We start from the raw sequence: 14,264 nt of genomic DNA, 5'->3' as shown, positions 1-14,264 counted from the left end.
GATCAGCAACCCCACTTTTGCTTCTACTAAACTCCAACTTTTCCTCATACAGAAATGGGGAAAGGACTCGGACTACTCCGTACTATTATCTACAACTGGCTGTTAACGCCGCGAGTCGCTATCAAAGCTCCAGCCTAGCTTATCTCGGACGCAATATCTCCATTTCGCTGCCGCTTTTCAGATACGGCGGCCATGATGGCCAATGACACTTATCATGCCTCTTATGCCATCTACCAGAATTGGCATATAAGTTGCCACTATAGACCCTTTCCTTGATGCACACGTAACAAGTGAGGCAAGCTATCGTTACTATGACAGACAAAGTGGACGTTAAACACACCGTTGTCGACACCAACGATTTGGAGAAGGATGTTGTCAAGGGAGACTGTGAGCTCTTAGGAGCAAACGAGGATGTTGGCTATCACCGGTCGCTCAGTAGTCGTCAGATTATGATGATGACCTTTGGTGCTGGCGTGGGAACTGGCTTGTAGGACATCCATTTATGCTGCTGGCGCACTCTCATTGACAAATTCACCTAGGTGGGTCGGTACAGGCACCGCACTGAAGTATGGTAAGACTCCCTGCGAGAAGCAGCAAAGGCTCTTGTAGCTAATAGCAGCATGTAGCTGGCCCTGGTGGTATCGCCGTTGCATACACGATCACTGCGTAAGTCTGTCAAGCGGCACTATAACGGCGGATTTGCTGACATGTCAACCTATCATTAGATTTGTAGTGTACTTGCAGTATACCTCCATCGGAGAAATGACGACCTTCAAGCCGGTGCATGGGGGCTTTATCAGACAATGCATCGAGTATGTGGAACCCGCATTTGGATTCGCGGTCGGCATCAACTTTTGGTTCTCAGTAGGTAGCTCTACCAAATTGAGACGATGTATGAACGACTACTGATCAGTGCTGGCAGTGGGTAATCTGCATTCCTGCCGAAATAACTGCAGCTGTCTCTGTGCTTGAATTTTGGCCAGCAACAGAGGTTGTCCCACTTGCAGCGTACATTACCATCTTCCTGGTTGTCATTGCCGCGGCCAATTGCTTCGGTGTGCGGATCTACGGTCATGTTGAGTACATGATGTCTTTCGTCAAGGTCCTGGCGATATTTGTCATGATTTTCTTCATGTTTATCATGACTTCGGGTGGTATCTCGGCCACACATGGCCCGATCGAGTTTCGCTACTGGCGCAGTCCCGGCGCATTCAACAACGGCATCAAAGGTATCTCTAAGGCGTTTGTCCAAGCGCTGTTCAGCTTTGGTGGCGGAGAGCATATCGCGGTCATTGCTGGAGAAGCCAAGGACCCCCGCCGAACCATAAAGAGAACTGTGTACCCAGTGTTCTGGCGCATGTTTTCATTCTTCGTGGTCAATGTTTGGCTTGTGGGCATGTGCGTGCCTTACGACGACGACAACCTCATCAATGGAAGTGGCACCTTAGGGAGCCCTTTCGTCATTGCCATCGAGCGTGCGGGCGTGATGTGGCTAGCACACATCACAAACGGCTTCATCTTCTTAACAGTGGTCAGCTGTGGCATTACCAGTGCATATATCGCTAGTCGCAGTCTTGCAGCCTTGTCCGACATGGCCATTATACATCCTTTCTTTGGCCGCAAAGACACTGTCGGGAGGCCCTACGTCTCTCTAGCCCTTAGCCTTACTATAGGAGGAGCTCTATGCTACCTCAACTGTAACGACACTGGGGCTACCGTCTATGGCTGGTTCTCATCTCTGGTTAGTATTACGCCTGTTCATAATCATTTTTTCCTAATAGCTGATTTGTCACAGGTATCTGTATCCGCCTTGTTCCAATGGTCTGGCATCTTTATATCCCATATCCGATTCCGACAGGGTCTTGCTGCGCAGGGTATCGACAAGAAGACATTGCCTTTCAGAGACCGAACTGCACCATACGCCCAGTTTCTTGGCCTCGTTGTAGTCCTCTTTATCGCAGGGTGCGAATTCTACCTAGCGTGCTTCCCCTTCGGTGAGAAGGGATCTGCAAAGAGCTGGTTTTCATCCTACATTGCGGCGCCCCTATTCTTCCTAGATTATTTTGGCTACAAGGTGAGTATTTGCCATTGGAAGCTCTCAGTGCTATTGACTGACCGTTCGTTTAGATTTACTATCGCTCCAAGCTGGTTCGTCCATCTGAAATGGACTTTACAGCGGCGGCGGCTTTTGATGAAGAAGATCGGGCACGGGCAGCTGTTGGCTATGAGACAGATACCGGAACAGTGAGCAAGATTGGGCAATATATCAAGAATCTGGTTTTTGGCTAGGTACGCGTTGTAGTTTTAGCAAACTTCAAGTCAAAATAACCAAGCGAGTGAGACTATTCGATCCTGCGTCATGAGGTGTGAAACCTGGCCAATGCTGAAGCAAGACCTGGACAGTGCACATGAACTTTTTGATCTGGAGGATTTTGCTGAGTATTCATGCCCATGATTCCATAGTCTACTATTTATGAATACAAAGCACATACTACTTTATCCCAGTGGGCCGATGCTATTTATATTAGACGGGGCGGCGGGGGGGATTGAGGCGTAATAGGACAAAGAAAATACCGAAACCACCCATGATGTAAACAAATCGTAGAGATCAACTTCTACTTAAACCATCCTCAACTCCTCGCTGCACTACTATCTTCTGCGCTCAAATTTTCAGTCCAGCTAGATACCCCTGTCTGTCACTAGCGTATGATAATCAAACTCGGTTGCAGTTCAGTTTGCGGCGCAGCTCTCTTGCATATACTAGTGTCAAAAGCCGAAGATGAGTGCGACCGCTTCATTCAAAGGAAGAGTTTTCTGCTGTCTGCTCCAAAATAGCGCGTACGACTCTCAGCTTGGTCACTTGAGAGTCAGTTAGGAAGTCCTCTCAGAACTGGAAGCTGCCGTTCCACTCACACTCATGCTCCATCGAGCGCATCTGGTAAGGAAATGCGTGCTTCGTCTTTATGACTGCTAATCAAGCTAACAAAATCGCCGTGGGTCTATGATCGCCTTAAAAGTTAGAAGCGTCACCTTCTCTACTCCTCATCTGCTGGATTGGCTCTGACTCGCAATATGCGACCACGGACCGAATGGACGGCGCCCGTCACTCGACAATCGACGCATGCTTTTCACAATGAAAACTTATCTGCGGGCTAAGTTAGAATCAGCCGCCCTCTGAAAAAGCTCTAGATTGTTGCTTGCACGATAGGATGATAAACCTGAGGTTTGACGATGCCCCTCACTTTGCCATAGCAGGTCTACCGTTCTTTTTCCCAGAAGTGTCTCTAGCTGTCAGCCGTCGGCTGTGAGCCTACATTGGCGACAAGCCTGCGATGCAACACACAGAGAATTGGAAGAGATATGCCCACTATTGTAGATGCTTTACTAGCACCTGCTTATTGTGGCTGGACCCTTCATATAGTGCTTGTCTACATTTGCTCAGAAAGCTCGGCAAATAAGCTCTGGCAGCCACTCATCTCAAAACCAAGACGGCTTTTGGCAGCCGTTAGGCAGTTGCAATGAAATGCTTAATACTAGGACCCCCCTTCAGCCATGACCTTTTGGGTCGGGCGTTGTCTCCGGACGCCGTCGATTTATTCGGGACGCGAGAGGATGCGCCATTAACCGTTCTGCGAATCAAAGAATTGAGCGGAATGGGCCCGGCGGACTTCGCAATTATCATCCGTTCTCAATGGTGGTTCTCGCCGGACGGCCTCTACGGATTTTATGGGGACCATCTATCTCTGGCAGTCTGGCTCGCTTCCTTCGGCATCTACTGAAACCGTCACCGCTTATTTCCAAGCGCGGTTCATAAACCCAACGGCCACAAAACATCAAAATTGAGACCAGTCTTGACGTTTATGGAAGGTAGTGGACGGTCAATGAAGTCATTAGTCTCCCAGGATTGCCTCTATCGGCTCTTGGAAGAATCCTTCGATTGGGGTTCGAGCAATGATGTTGCAGCAATCTCAGGCCTCCACACTTGAACCATGGTGAGCCGAACCGTCAAGACGTCAATCTCAAATTCCATCTGGGCCGGCCGCCGGTACGTGCCAACTTCTGTGTGAGATAACACCGGGGCGGAATTGATCTGGAAACGACCATCACAGATGCAATTGTGGAGCAGTCTTCTGTTCCACGGGCGCACACCTGGGCCAGGCTGATCGGCATTCCCTAGTGCTTCTATCATTATTCCACTAACAAAATAGTCGAGGCAAGTGCGAAGTACCTCATGGCCAACCAGGCGCCACATGGTGCAGTGAAGAAGACGATAGGGGTGTAAGTGCCTATGTGCGTCCATGTCATACGATAAGCTGGTCCTGGGTTAAACCTGGACACCATCTTCGATGATTCGGTCGCACAATTGGGGGGGCCAAATCAAAGGAGCGTATGAACTATCTACTAGACTCGTTGGTACAAGTGCCAGCGGCCCGCCAGTCGTCACGGCGCGGGACAGCGGCCATTTCCGAACGAGAGCCCACTCTCATTCAGTGTGTGCGTGCTAGTCAGTAGTGACAATTAACTAACTGAACCTTCCTCCGGTCCGCTCAACCGATTACACTTACAATACAGCAGTCTTCCTGTTAGTTTCCTATTCTTCACGGTGTTCCTGGTGCGGCCCACGGGCTTAGACATGCAGGCACGGGTCGCCCTGCTATCATTGATCAAAAGACCAACTTAGTGCAGACCTAGACACGCAGGTTGATGGATTCCCACGAGGGGTGAAAACGTGCTTACTCGCGACCAGTCTGTGGCATTTGCTTGGGCTAAGGTTCTTTGCACTTGGTTTAGTGACCGACTGCCTACCCACCACAAGAGTTTTGAAATAGCCCGCCACGGCCAATTTCCCTGTGCAGTCATATTATAACGGCAACTATCTCGTCTGCGTTTACGACCTTGGAGATCGTCAGGTCTTTCCAGATCCAAACTGCTAGAGAATTAGGCGATCTTCACCAGATCTCAAAATGGCTGCTTGTAACGGCACGGAGTCATGGGTTCGGGGCGGGGAAAAGTTTAGAGGACATCGGCTGCTTCCTGACATACTCGATTATTACGCCCATGACGAGCCTGAACGTGTATTTGCTGCGATTCCCAAGACGAAAAGCGTCGCAGATGGCTTCAAAGACATAAACATGAAAAAAATGGCGGCGGCAGTAGACCATATGGCTTGGTGGCTTGAGCGCGCTTTTGATGGAGTGCCCAAAAAGACAACATTGGCCTACATTGGCCCTCCTGACCTCCGCTACCCAATTTTGCTGCTGGCGCTCATGAAGTGCGGGTTGAATGTATGTGCCTGTCCTCCAGAAGAATATCCGATTCTGACTTATGAGAAAGGCAATGTTCGTCTCTCCTCAAAACACCGCTATTCAAAATCTAGGCCTGTTGCAGGAAGCAGACGTCTATGGCCTTCTCTATGCGGACGTCATGTGCTCGATTGCAGAAAGCCTTCAGCAATTCGACCCATTCATGCAATCTTTGCAGGTGCCAACACTGGCCGAGCTTTTCAAGTCCAAGGCCTCTCCATTCCATTGGAATGCTTCGTTTCAAGAACTCCAAAACAAGCGTTGCCTGATTTTGCACACTTCCGGCACGACGGGCCAGCCAAAGCTGGTTCAATACACTCACGGCACTTTTGCCTGCGCTGACCATGATACATTCGTGTCTGTCCCAGAGGGGCGCCGTGCGCAAAATGCAGATCAATTCAATTTTTCTCCGCCAGGACGTTATTACTCCCCCTTTCCGCCTCACCACGTAAGTGACTCCATGCGCTTTCTCGAATCCTTGAGCTTATGGACCGATAGCTAGCTGGCCTCCATGCTTTCACTCTTTTGCCTCTCATTTCACGTACGGCTAGTTTTGTCATGGGGCCTCTTACTGTTCCACCAAGCGGGGCCCTGCTGAGCGCCATCATGAAACAACAGCCGCAGATACGAGCCATATACGTGCCACCATCTTTGGTGGAGCAGTGGGTGCTTGAGCCGGGCGCTTATGACCAGGCACGACAGCTTGATTTCATCCTTTTCGGTGGAGGAGCGTTGGCACCTAGTGTTGGAAATAAGCTCAGCGAGGTAACAAACATACGTCAGATGTATGGCTCTATTGAAACATGCCATATCCAGGCCCTCAATCCCCAGCCAGGAGAGTGGCAGTATATTGAGTTCAACAATTGTCCGGAATTTGAGATGCAGGCTGTGGGTGATGACGTCTACGAGCTGGTCCTGCACCCAACTGAAAGCTCACGGCCCTATCTATCCCTTGCTCATAATTATCCCATGGTACACACGTGGCGCACCAAAGACTTATTCAAGCCTCACCCCACAAAAGCTGGTTTGTGGCGTTTTCACTCTCGTACCGAAGATATAATCGTGCTGGAGAATAAGCTTAAGGTGTGGCCTATCCCCATGGAGACCATCCTGAGGGGAGACCCTCATGTCACAGGGGCTTTGATTGTGGGAAATGGTCGCCCAGAACCCGTGCTCCTCATTGAACCTAGGCAAAGTTCATATCAAGAAATGAGCAAAGATGAGCTGCTGGACGCCATTTGGCCATATGTCGAAGAAGCCAATTCCGTCGCCTCTGATCACGCGCAAATCCACCGATCCCGGATTGTCTTGTGTCCACCGCAACTTGGGTTCTTCCGAACACCTAAAGGGACAGTCATAAGAAAGCCAACCGAGTCGCTGTATGCCGAAGTTATATCTGCGGTCTTTAAGGAAGAGGATGATGATAGCAGCGGCGATGACGGTGACTATTCCGGCGATCGAACAGAAGTCGGTATGCTCGAAGCAGAGCTCCTGACTGCGACTTAGACACGCCTTCAGGCGTCGTTTTTCTTTTTGCGGGCAGAAAGAGTGCCTCGAAATTCAATGGCTACCAGACATTTTGCATTTGAGCCATACAACGAACGCAGACAGCATCGACAGGGATGGCGTCTATCCTGCCGACCTCCGAAGCATTCGAAGCGGAAGATCTGCCAACCACTCCTTGATCAAGACAGGGACGCCTTTACCTGAGAACAGGGAAGCCGTTGACCACGATTTTACACGCTGCCAAATGCCGTGCCAGGCCTCAGCTTGATGACAGTCGTGAGCACCCTTATATGCTGGGTGATCTGCCCAGAATTCCAGTCGGTTGCTCTGGTCATGCTCCGATGGCATGATTGACATGCTCTAAGGCTGTCGGTCTTTCATTCGGCTTTCAGACGGACGCAGATTCGAACTCTCCATTGGTGTAGTTGTGGGTAGTCTGCAGGGATAATTATGAGAAGAAGTTGGGGAAGACCAAATTTACATTGGACTGTAAGACTAGGTCAGCCAAGAGGATCACAGAGATTCCCAGATCCACCCTCTATAGATTCATTTTCTTAGTTTTCTTTAGATTCACCTGTTGATCGCTACTTTGTAGCCGAACGACCAATTCGAACAGATTTGTGCAATAGACCTTCAGATAGCTGTGCCTACTTTGCTTCTATTATCCTAGGAAGAGATCTGTATCCTACAAAACATCCACAACTACTGGAAATTTACATTGGCAGTTTCCGAAACCTACAACATGTGGATAATGCTGCTTGCCATTCTTGTGAATTTTCCGACTGTTATTTCCCCTCACAAACATTGAAACTAACTATTGATTGTGCGATCCAACAGTAGACCACTACGGCGGTCAGTGGGGAGATTAGTTACTCCGCACTCGGGGGATAGAGCGTAAGAGTGAGACATCCATGCTAAAACTAAACGAACACCTGTTAAGTTGGATCACCTGCCCATGGGGCAGGCCAGTCTCAAAAACCAACATGTTCATCGCTCAACATATTTTCTTTCCCAATCTAGGGATGTGTGTAATCCACCCGATGGGCTGACAGCATCACATCATGTCAGGATGGAATGTGCGCGCCGATCAGGAGATTGTCCCCCTTCTTTATCTGTTAGCTTTACTTGTAACCCCGCAGGAGAGAGTAGGAATATTGAGGGAACGCTATAATAGTACTATGTACACCCCGGTCATAATAGGAGCTAAATTCCGACGGTATTCCGAGAGTCTGTGAGTAGTGATAGGAGAAGTAGGGGGAAGTTGGAGGATACTCTGGAGTACGTACCTCTCCGACACAAGCTCAGTTTGCATGTTCCTTTTTTGGGCTGCTTGACTGGCTGCGTGGCTGGCAAAAAAGGGCGCTTAAGCTTAGCAGGTGATCTGAGGTGGGCGCTTGATTGCATAGATCTCTATGGTGGGCAGTTCAACAAGTGCGAACTTTACTGGAGAGGGGGGAGTTCTCCTGACTATCTTGTTGGTGGTGATTTCAGGGGAATCTTAATCATCATGGAATATACACAGTAAGGATATCTATGTAGGTAAATGGATAAAAGAGAATGATTATAGTTCGTTTAAGTAGTGAATTGAGTAGATGAAGCCTGAGAACTGAGGCTTTCCTCGCTTGCGGCGGCTAATCCAGTTGCGGCCAGCGGCACGGCAACCATCCAGAGAGCCCAACGCCCGGCGTCAAGGTCCACCATCCAAACCCCATCACCATCTCGCTGTGTCTGCGCGTGTCGCCGAATCCCCTCCTCCATCTCCCTTTTGGTGCTTTCACTCGCTTTAGTCCGCCTCGCCTTTCTCCATTCCTCTCTCCCCGCTTATTCCCTACCTCCCCCGATCGTTGGGGATTGAAACGCTCTGCTGTCCTGTCCCCCTCCCCTCTCTTGTCGTGCGGTCCGGGTCCTTTCCACCCCTCTCCGCCCTCGTTCCCCGTTTGTCGACCCTTGGGATTCACCCCCAATTCACCTGGGCGCCTGCTTCCCACCCGCGGCCCTTTTTGTCTTACGCTTGCCTCGTAGGATTCACCAGACATCCTGGTTTTTGGGCCTCACCCTAGTCCCTTATTTTCCTCCCCTGCGTCCGACCGCTGTCCGGTGAGCTTGCGTTTGCTCATGTCTATTACCTGGCTATCTCCGCCGTGCCCTCCTGCTGACTTTTTCCCGCCGGAACGCTTCCCTAGCATGGTGCTTAGGTCGGAACATCCTAGGAGACTGAGAAGCCCGCCCTCTTCGTCCTCCCTGCTCATCGCTATCTGAGCCTCTCAAGTCCTCTCATCCTCTCCATGGCTCCGCCGCAAACGCCCCGGCCGAATCCCGGTTCCACAATGTCCGATCCTGCGTCGACATCCATCCCTGCACACGCCACAAACGGCGAGGCCCATGCGCCCAACGACCACCACCACCACGCCCAACTTCCCTTATCAGACTCTAAACCCGTGTCCGTAAACCGCAAGAAGCAAAAACGCAGACAAAAACAGGCCGCCCGCTTGGCTGCGGAGCGTCAGTTCGGAAACGGGCACATCTCCGCGGACATGTCCGAGCAGAACGGTCTGAGCCCTACCGCGCCAGGATCTCATGTATCCGACGACCACGACCTCGATGAACGCGCCAACGGCGAAATGTACTACGAGGAGATTAACGACGACGCGACACATGATCAGGATGACCCGCCGAGCCAGTCAAATGGGCAACCCGGCCACCAACAAAATGCCACGGCTCGGAAATCCAAGAAGAAGAAAGGAAAAAAGAATCGGACCGGCTCACAGACCATGGGCGATGAAAGTTCGACTCCACTGTCCACTCCTTCTGTCTCCATGTCACAACATCTGCCCCCGCCTTTACCGCCGCATCTGCCTCACACGCTTCTGAAAACGAGTAAGGACCGCAGCATCTGGAACACCTCCACGCAAGAAGAGCGAGAGAACATCAAGACGTTCTGGCTTGAGCTTGGGGAGGAGGAGCGACGCCAGCTCGTCAAGGTTGAAAAGGACGCGGTCTTGAAAAAGATGAAGGAGCAGCAGAAGCACTCGTGCAGTTGTACCGTATGTGGGAGGAAAAGGACGGCTATCGAAGAGGAACTGGAAGTACTATATGACGCCTATTACGAGGAGTTAGAACAGTACGCCAACAACAACCAAGGCTCGTTCGAGAAGGGCCCGCCGATGGTCCCGCCTCCGCGTCTATACCACCCGCCTCTACGATCCCCCGGTCAACATACACGGACACAAGGCCAGTTTCATCCCTCCCGAGGCCGGATACATGAGTTGCCCGAAGACGACGAGGATCTGGAGGAGGACTATGATGAGGATGATGAGGATGACGAGCCGTACAGCGACGACGAGTACGAAGACGAAGAGACCCGTGCAGCCCGCGCGGATTTTTTCGCCTTTGGGAATAGTCTAACTGTCAAAGGTAAAGCGACCATTCTACGCTTATTATTTTGATTTTCTATCGGGAGCCAGTTACTAATCTCTTTGCACCACTTACAGATGGCATCCTTACAGTCGCGGACGATCTGTTAAAGAACGACGGGAAACATTTCATCGACATGATGGAGCAACTAGCCGAGCGCCGGATGCAACGTGAAGAAGATACCCAATACGGCATAGCAGCAGCGCACCAATCCCTCCATAGCGGTCACAACCACGGTCCTTTAGACGATGATGACTACGACGAGGAAGAGGACGAGGACTACGATAGTCAGGAAGATGAAGATTATGAGGAGGACGAAATGGTCAGCTCCGGTAACTGGCCGGGTGGTGATGCAGTGCAAGCTGACACGTTTCTGCAGGACGCCATGACGGAAGAGCAACGCATGGAGGAAGGCCGACGGATGTTTCAAATCTTTGCGGCCCGAATGTTCGAACAGCGCGTCTTGACAGCTTATCGAGAAAAGGTCGCAGAACAGCGCCAGCAGAAACTGATCGAAGAGCTCATGGAGGAACAGACACGGAATGAGCAACGAAACGCCAAGAAAGCGCGGGAAGCTCAGAAGAGGAAGGACAAGAAGAAGCTCCAAAAGCAGGCCAAGGAAGAAGAGAAGGCACGAAGAGAGGCGGAGAAGGCGGCAGAGGAAGCTGCAGCCAAGGCTGAACAGGAGAAGAAGCTCGAAGAGCAAAGGAGGAAGCGCGAGGAGCAAAGGAAGAAACGAGAAGCCGAACGCAAAGCCCAAGAAGCGGAGCGTCTCCGCAAAGAGGCGGAGAAGCAAAAGCGGTTGCGTGAAGAAAGGGAGCGACAGGCTGAGATCGAGAGAAAGCAACGAGAGCAGAAGGAGCTGGAGAAGAAGCGACGAGAAGAAGCACGGCAGAACGACTTGCGAGAGAAGAAGACGAAGGATGAGCGAGAACGTCAAGTCCGGGATGAGCAGACACGGAAAGATCAGGAGGCCGCTACCAAGGCTGGGTTCGAAGGTCAGGAGAAGCGCGATCCCCAAGCGAAACGAGTGTCACACACAGGACCGGTTCCGATCCCAGCCAGCTTGCAACACGCCCAAGCGCTTCCTGCATACTTGCAGTCGCCGCACTACCACATCGCCACTCCTGTAGTCCCCAAAGCTCCGACCCCTGCCAGGCCGCGGCAACCGTCTCAGCAGGGCTCCCATACGTCGTCTCCGCGATCCCAACCTGCAAGCACCGAGCCATCACAAGTTTCGATTTCCCCACGGTCGATGGCGCCGTCGCAGTCGTCCGGTGCGTCCAGCGTTACCTCCAAACAGGGCCATGGACAACCCCCATTGCTTCACCATCCCCAGCCCTCGACTCCTCTGTCGCCCCTTGGTGCGCTGAACCGCTCTCATCCGCCTGGATTCTCGCCATCGAACCCGCCTGGGTTGGGACTGGTCTCCCGTCCGCCGATAGGTCATGAGCTACCTTCATACCCGCCGCATTCGGGCCCGCTGATGAACCAACTGCGAGGGTTCCCTGCGCCAAATGGGCTGCCCGTGCTTCCAGGCATGAATGGAACACGTCCCATGCCTCCTGGACGGGGCTTTCCGCTCGACCCAGGACATGGCCTAGCATTCCATCAGCAACCCATAGCAAATGCGTTCGCTGCGCAGCCGAGCGGGCTGTCTCATGCTCATTCCAGGCAGCCGTCCAGCTCGTTTGAGCCGTCGCCGCTGGATGCGCATGCGTTCCCGATCTCCCGGCCTAGCCCTATCAAGCGCCCGTCAAGCACCCAACAAGACCAAAACAAGCGGTCGGCACAGCGCGATGTGGATGATTTAAGTGCGCATTTGGGTAGCAGTGCTCTTCTCGATGACAGTGACGTCCCGTTTACTTCGAATCTCTCCCAGTCGCTTCCCGGTGCAACTGCTCCTGGAACCCTGCCTGGACCGACCCGAGCCAGCTTTGCAGGAACGTCTCTGTTCGCAGATCCCCTAGGTAAGTATCACTGGCAAGCTTTCAGAGTTCTCGCATGAGCTGACAACTTCATAGCAACCAAGCATAGTGGCTTCCCAATCGGCCCGAGTGTAGGGAACACATGGAGTACGCAGATTCCCTTCGGCCCGTCTCCTTTCCCCAGCGGTCCGACATGGGGAACTGGACCTGGTCAGTTTCACCTCGACGTCAGTCCTTTCTGTGCTATCAACTGACGACATCTATAGGGAGTGGCTGGTCCAACAACGCATTTGCCCCCGGCGGTCACCACCGTGCGCATGCCTCTCGGCCCGTGACGATACGACTGCTGGTCATCCAGGCCTGCAAGCAACTCAACACGATGAGCCCTTCCAAGGGAGCCATTGGATACCATGATGTGAAAGTTGTCCTTCGTCAGGTTGACCAGCTCCGGCCAGCCAATGAGCCCCCAATCTCGTTGAAGGAAATGCTTGACATCTGCGACACGGAAGGCAACTCGCAGAACGGAGGCGGATCGTTCTCGGTTCGCAGCGATGAATCGGGCGAATATGTCAAGTTCGAGCCGGACACTAACAGTGCGTCCTCAGGCCACAGAGGCAGTATTGTTCCAGGGGAGATCGGCAGTCCGGTTCCCAGTAGCAGTCTTCCAGCGTTCGGCGGGATCGGCTCATCGACATCATCCGTGCTACGGCAGTTCTCTTCTCCTACGGGGTTCTAGGCTTCCAGTGGCATTGGCACGAGAATCATTGATGACATCCTCACTTTCCTCCCTTTGCCGTCTCCTGTCCCTCCTTCCAATTCCTCCTCAAAATTCCACTGATTGAAAGCGTCCATCATGTCATCAACCCCATCTTCTTCTTCCATCCTCATCCCTATCTTCCTCAACCTACCTCCTCGCTTCTTTTCCTGATGGGCCTCCTCGTGTCCCGGCTTCTCCATGTTCCGAGTTCCCCTTTTTCCATTTCCTCTTCCTACGCACATTGAACGGACATTAATCATGTCATGTACGTTATGTTGTTCTCTTCATTCCTCTTTTTTTTTCTATCTTGCTTGTTGCTTGCACCTCTTCCACCTCAATCCAGGTGGTGTTCTGAAAGTGAAACCCCATTTTTGTTTGCTTTCCTTTTATTTTCTTTTTTCCCATTATGTAGCGATTCCCAAGGAGCAAAATTTTCAAGCTCCTCCAATACCTCATGTTCGTTTTGAAACTCCGTGTTAAAACAATTGCATGATACGAATCGGATCTCTATCGGACGGTCGACCGATCGATCGACTGGTCCTGATCATTCCGTACTTCTTAAACCTCTTCTTCGATCTCTTCTCTTTCTTCTTCTTTTATCTTTCTTCTATCCCGTTTCGCTTTGATAGGTAGGGTTATTAGATTTGTGTAGAGTAGAGAAGCTTGGTTAAGGTAACTAACGTAGTAAGTATTCCTTGGTCAGATAGTAGTTGTTGTATGTAGATGGATCGTCGTCATGCTGGGGACTACTACAAATTTTCAAAGTCTAAAAATTACAGAAGAAGCAGGAGAAAAAAGGTCTGTAATTTACATTACGTCTACCGAAGAGTACTATGGATCAGACTTACTAGTATATATACAATGTGGGGATCAGAAGATACAATACTAGGAAAAGCAAAACATTCTTCGAATAGAAAAGTACGTCTATCGTCTCAGTACTGTAGTCATATACGAGCGGCCTTTATTAATTTACTACTACCTCGTGCTAAGTAGTCACTCAGTAAGCACCATCTTCTAGAGGTGTGTCTTCTGTTACTTTTTCTTCCCAGGCAATACTAGTAGGAATTTATAATAGTAAGTGCTGCATTACTAGCTGTGGGGATAGTAAATAGAAGAAAAATATAAATAACAGAAGAAATATCATATACTATATAGCACGGAATCAAGCTTTCTATTGAAGTTCAAATTTTCCTTTCCCTAGTAACTATAAGAAAGGTAGGAAGGAAGAAAGAAGAAGGAGGAAGGGTATGATGTTGATGATACACTGACTGATATATTCGACTCAAGGCGGACATGAAGCGGGTGGAAGAAAAAGGTAGGTTGGTAGGTTGATAGATATTCGGTTCATAAAGCAGA

General features: G+C 50.9%; 5 protein-coding genes across 5 annotated transcripts; 4 read left to right on the top strand and 1 right to left on the bottom strand.

Moving 5' to 3' along the window:
* Positions 1 to 311: 311 nt before the first annotated feature.
* On the top strand, positions 312 to 2,289 carry ASPBRDRAFT_196046 (uncharacterized protein; the record flags this gene model as incomplete). The annotated part of the gene is made up of 7 exons (XM_067620929.1): positions 312 to 487; positions 540 to 571; positions 627 to 666; positions 726 to 864; positions 923 to 1,741; positions 1,796 to 2,074; positions 2,128 to 2,289. 7 exons carry the CDS (start codon positions 312 to 314, stop codon positions 2,287 to 2,289), a joined length of 1,647 nt encoding a protein of 548 aa, XP_067479161.1.
* Positions 2,290 to 3,844: 1,555 nt separating this feature from the next.
* On the bottom strand, positions 3,845 to 4,622 carry ASPBRDRAFT_581399 (uncharacterized protein). The gene is made up of 2 exons (XM_067627858.1): positions 4,566 to 4,622; positions 3,845 to 4,501 (listed from the first exon to the last, which is right to left on the bottom strand). Exon 2 carries the CDS (start codon positions 4,298 to 4,300, stop codon positions 3,911 to 3,913), a length of 390 nt encoding a protein of 129 aa, XP_067479160.1. The 5' UTR covers positions 4,301 to 4,501; positions 4,566 to 4,622; the 3' UTR covers positions 3,845 to 3,910.
* Positions 4,623 to 4,964: 342 nt separating this feature from the next.
* On the top strand, positions 4,965 to 6,809 carry ASPBRDRAFT_30281 (uncharacterized protein; the record flags this gene model as incomplete). The annotated part of the gene is made up of 3 exons (XM_067622758.1): positions 4,965 to 5,285; positions 5,335 to 5,751; positions 5,802 to 6,809. The coding sequence occupies 3 exons, from the start codon at positions 4,965 to 4,967 to the stop codon at positions 6,807 to 6,809; spliced, it is 1,746 nt and encodes a 581-aa protein (XP_067479159.1).
* Positions 6,810 to 9,094: 2,285 nt separating this feature from the next.
* ASPBRDRAFT_30280 (putative stress response protein Nst1) lies at positions 9,095 to 12,887 on the top strand (the record flags this gene model as incomplete). Its single annotated transcript, XM_067622757.1, has 4 exons — positions 9,095 to 10,223; positions 10,301 to 12,193; positions 12,248 to 12,361; positions 12,418 to 12,887. 4 exons carry the CDS (start codon positions 9,095 to 9,097, stop codon positions 12,885 to 12,887), a joined length of 3,606 nt encoding a protein of 1,201 aa, XP_067479158.1.
* A 110-nt stretch (positions 12,888 to 12,997) lies between these two features.
* ASPBRDRAFT_580777 (uncharacterized protein) lies at positions 12,998 to 13,510 on the top strand. Its single transcript, XM_067627847.1, has one exon. It carries the CDS (start codon positions 13,107 to 13,109, stop codon positions 13,386 to 13,388), a length of 282 nt encoding a protein of 93 aa, XP_067479157.1. The 5' UTR covers positions 12,998 to 13,106; the 3' UTR covers positions 13,389 to 13,510.
* The last annotated feature ends 754 nt before the right edge of the window (positions 13,511 to 14,264 follow it).

The sequence above is a fragment of the Aspergillus brasiliensis genome (assembly GCF_001889945.1).
Source record: "Aspergillus brasiliensis CBS 101740 unplaced genomic scaffold ASPBRscaffold_6, whole genome shotgun sequence".
NCBI classification, from domain to species: Eukaryota; Fungi; Ascomycota; class Eurotiomycetes; order Eurotiales; family Aspergillaceae; genus Aspergillus; species Aspergillus brasiliensis.
Note: the sequence above shows the minus strand (reverse complement) of the source record. Positions and strands in the feature narration are given on the sequence as shown.

Excerpts from the sequence above, each read along its gene's own strand:
- ASPBRDRAFT_580777 (XM_067627847.1), top strand. The coding sequence starts at position 13,107 with ATGTTCCGAGTTCCCCTTTTTCCATTTCCTCTTCCTACGCACATTGAA.
- ASPBRDRAFT_581399 (XM_067627858.1), bottom strand. The coding sequence starts at position 4,300 with ATGGACGCACATAGGCACTTACACCCCTATCGTCTTCTTCACTGCACC.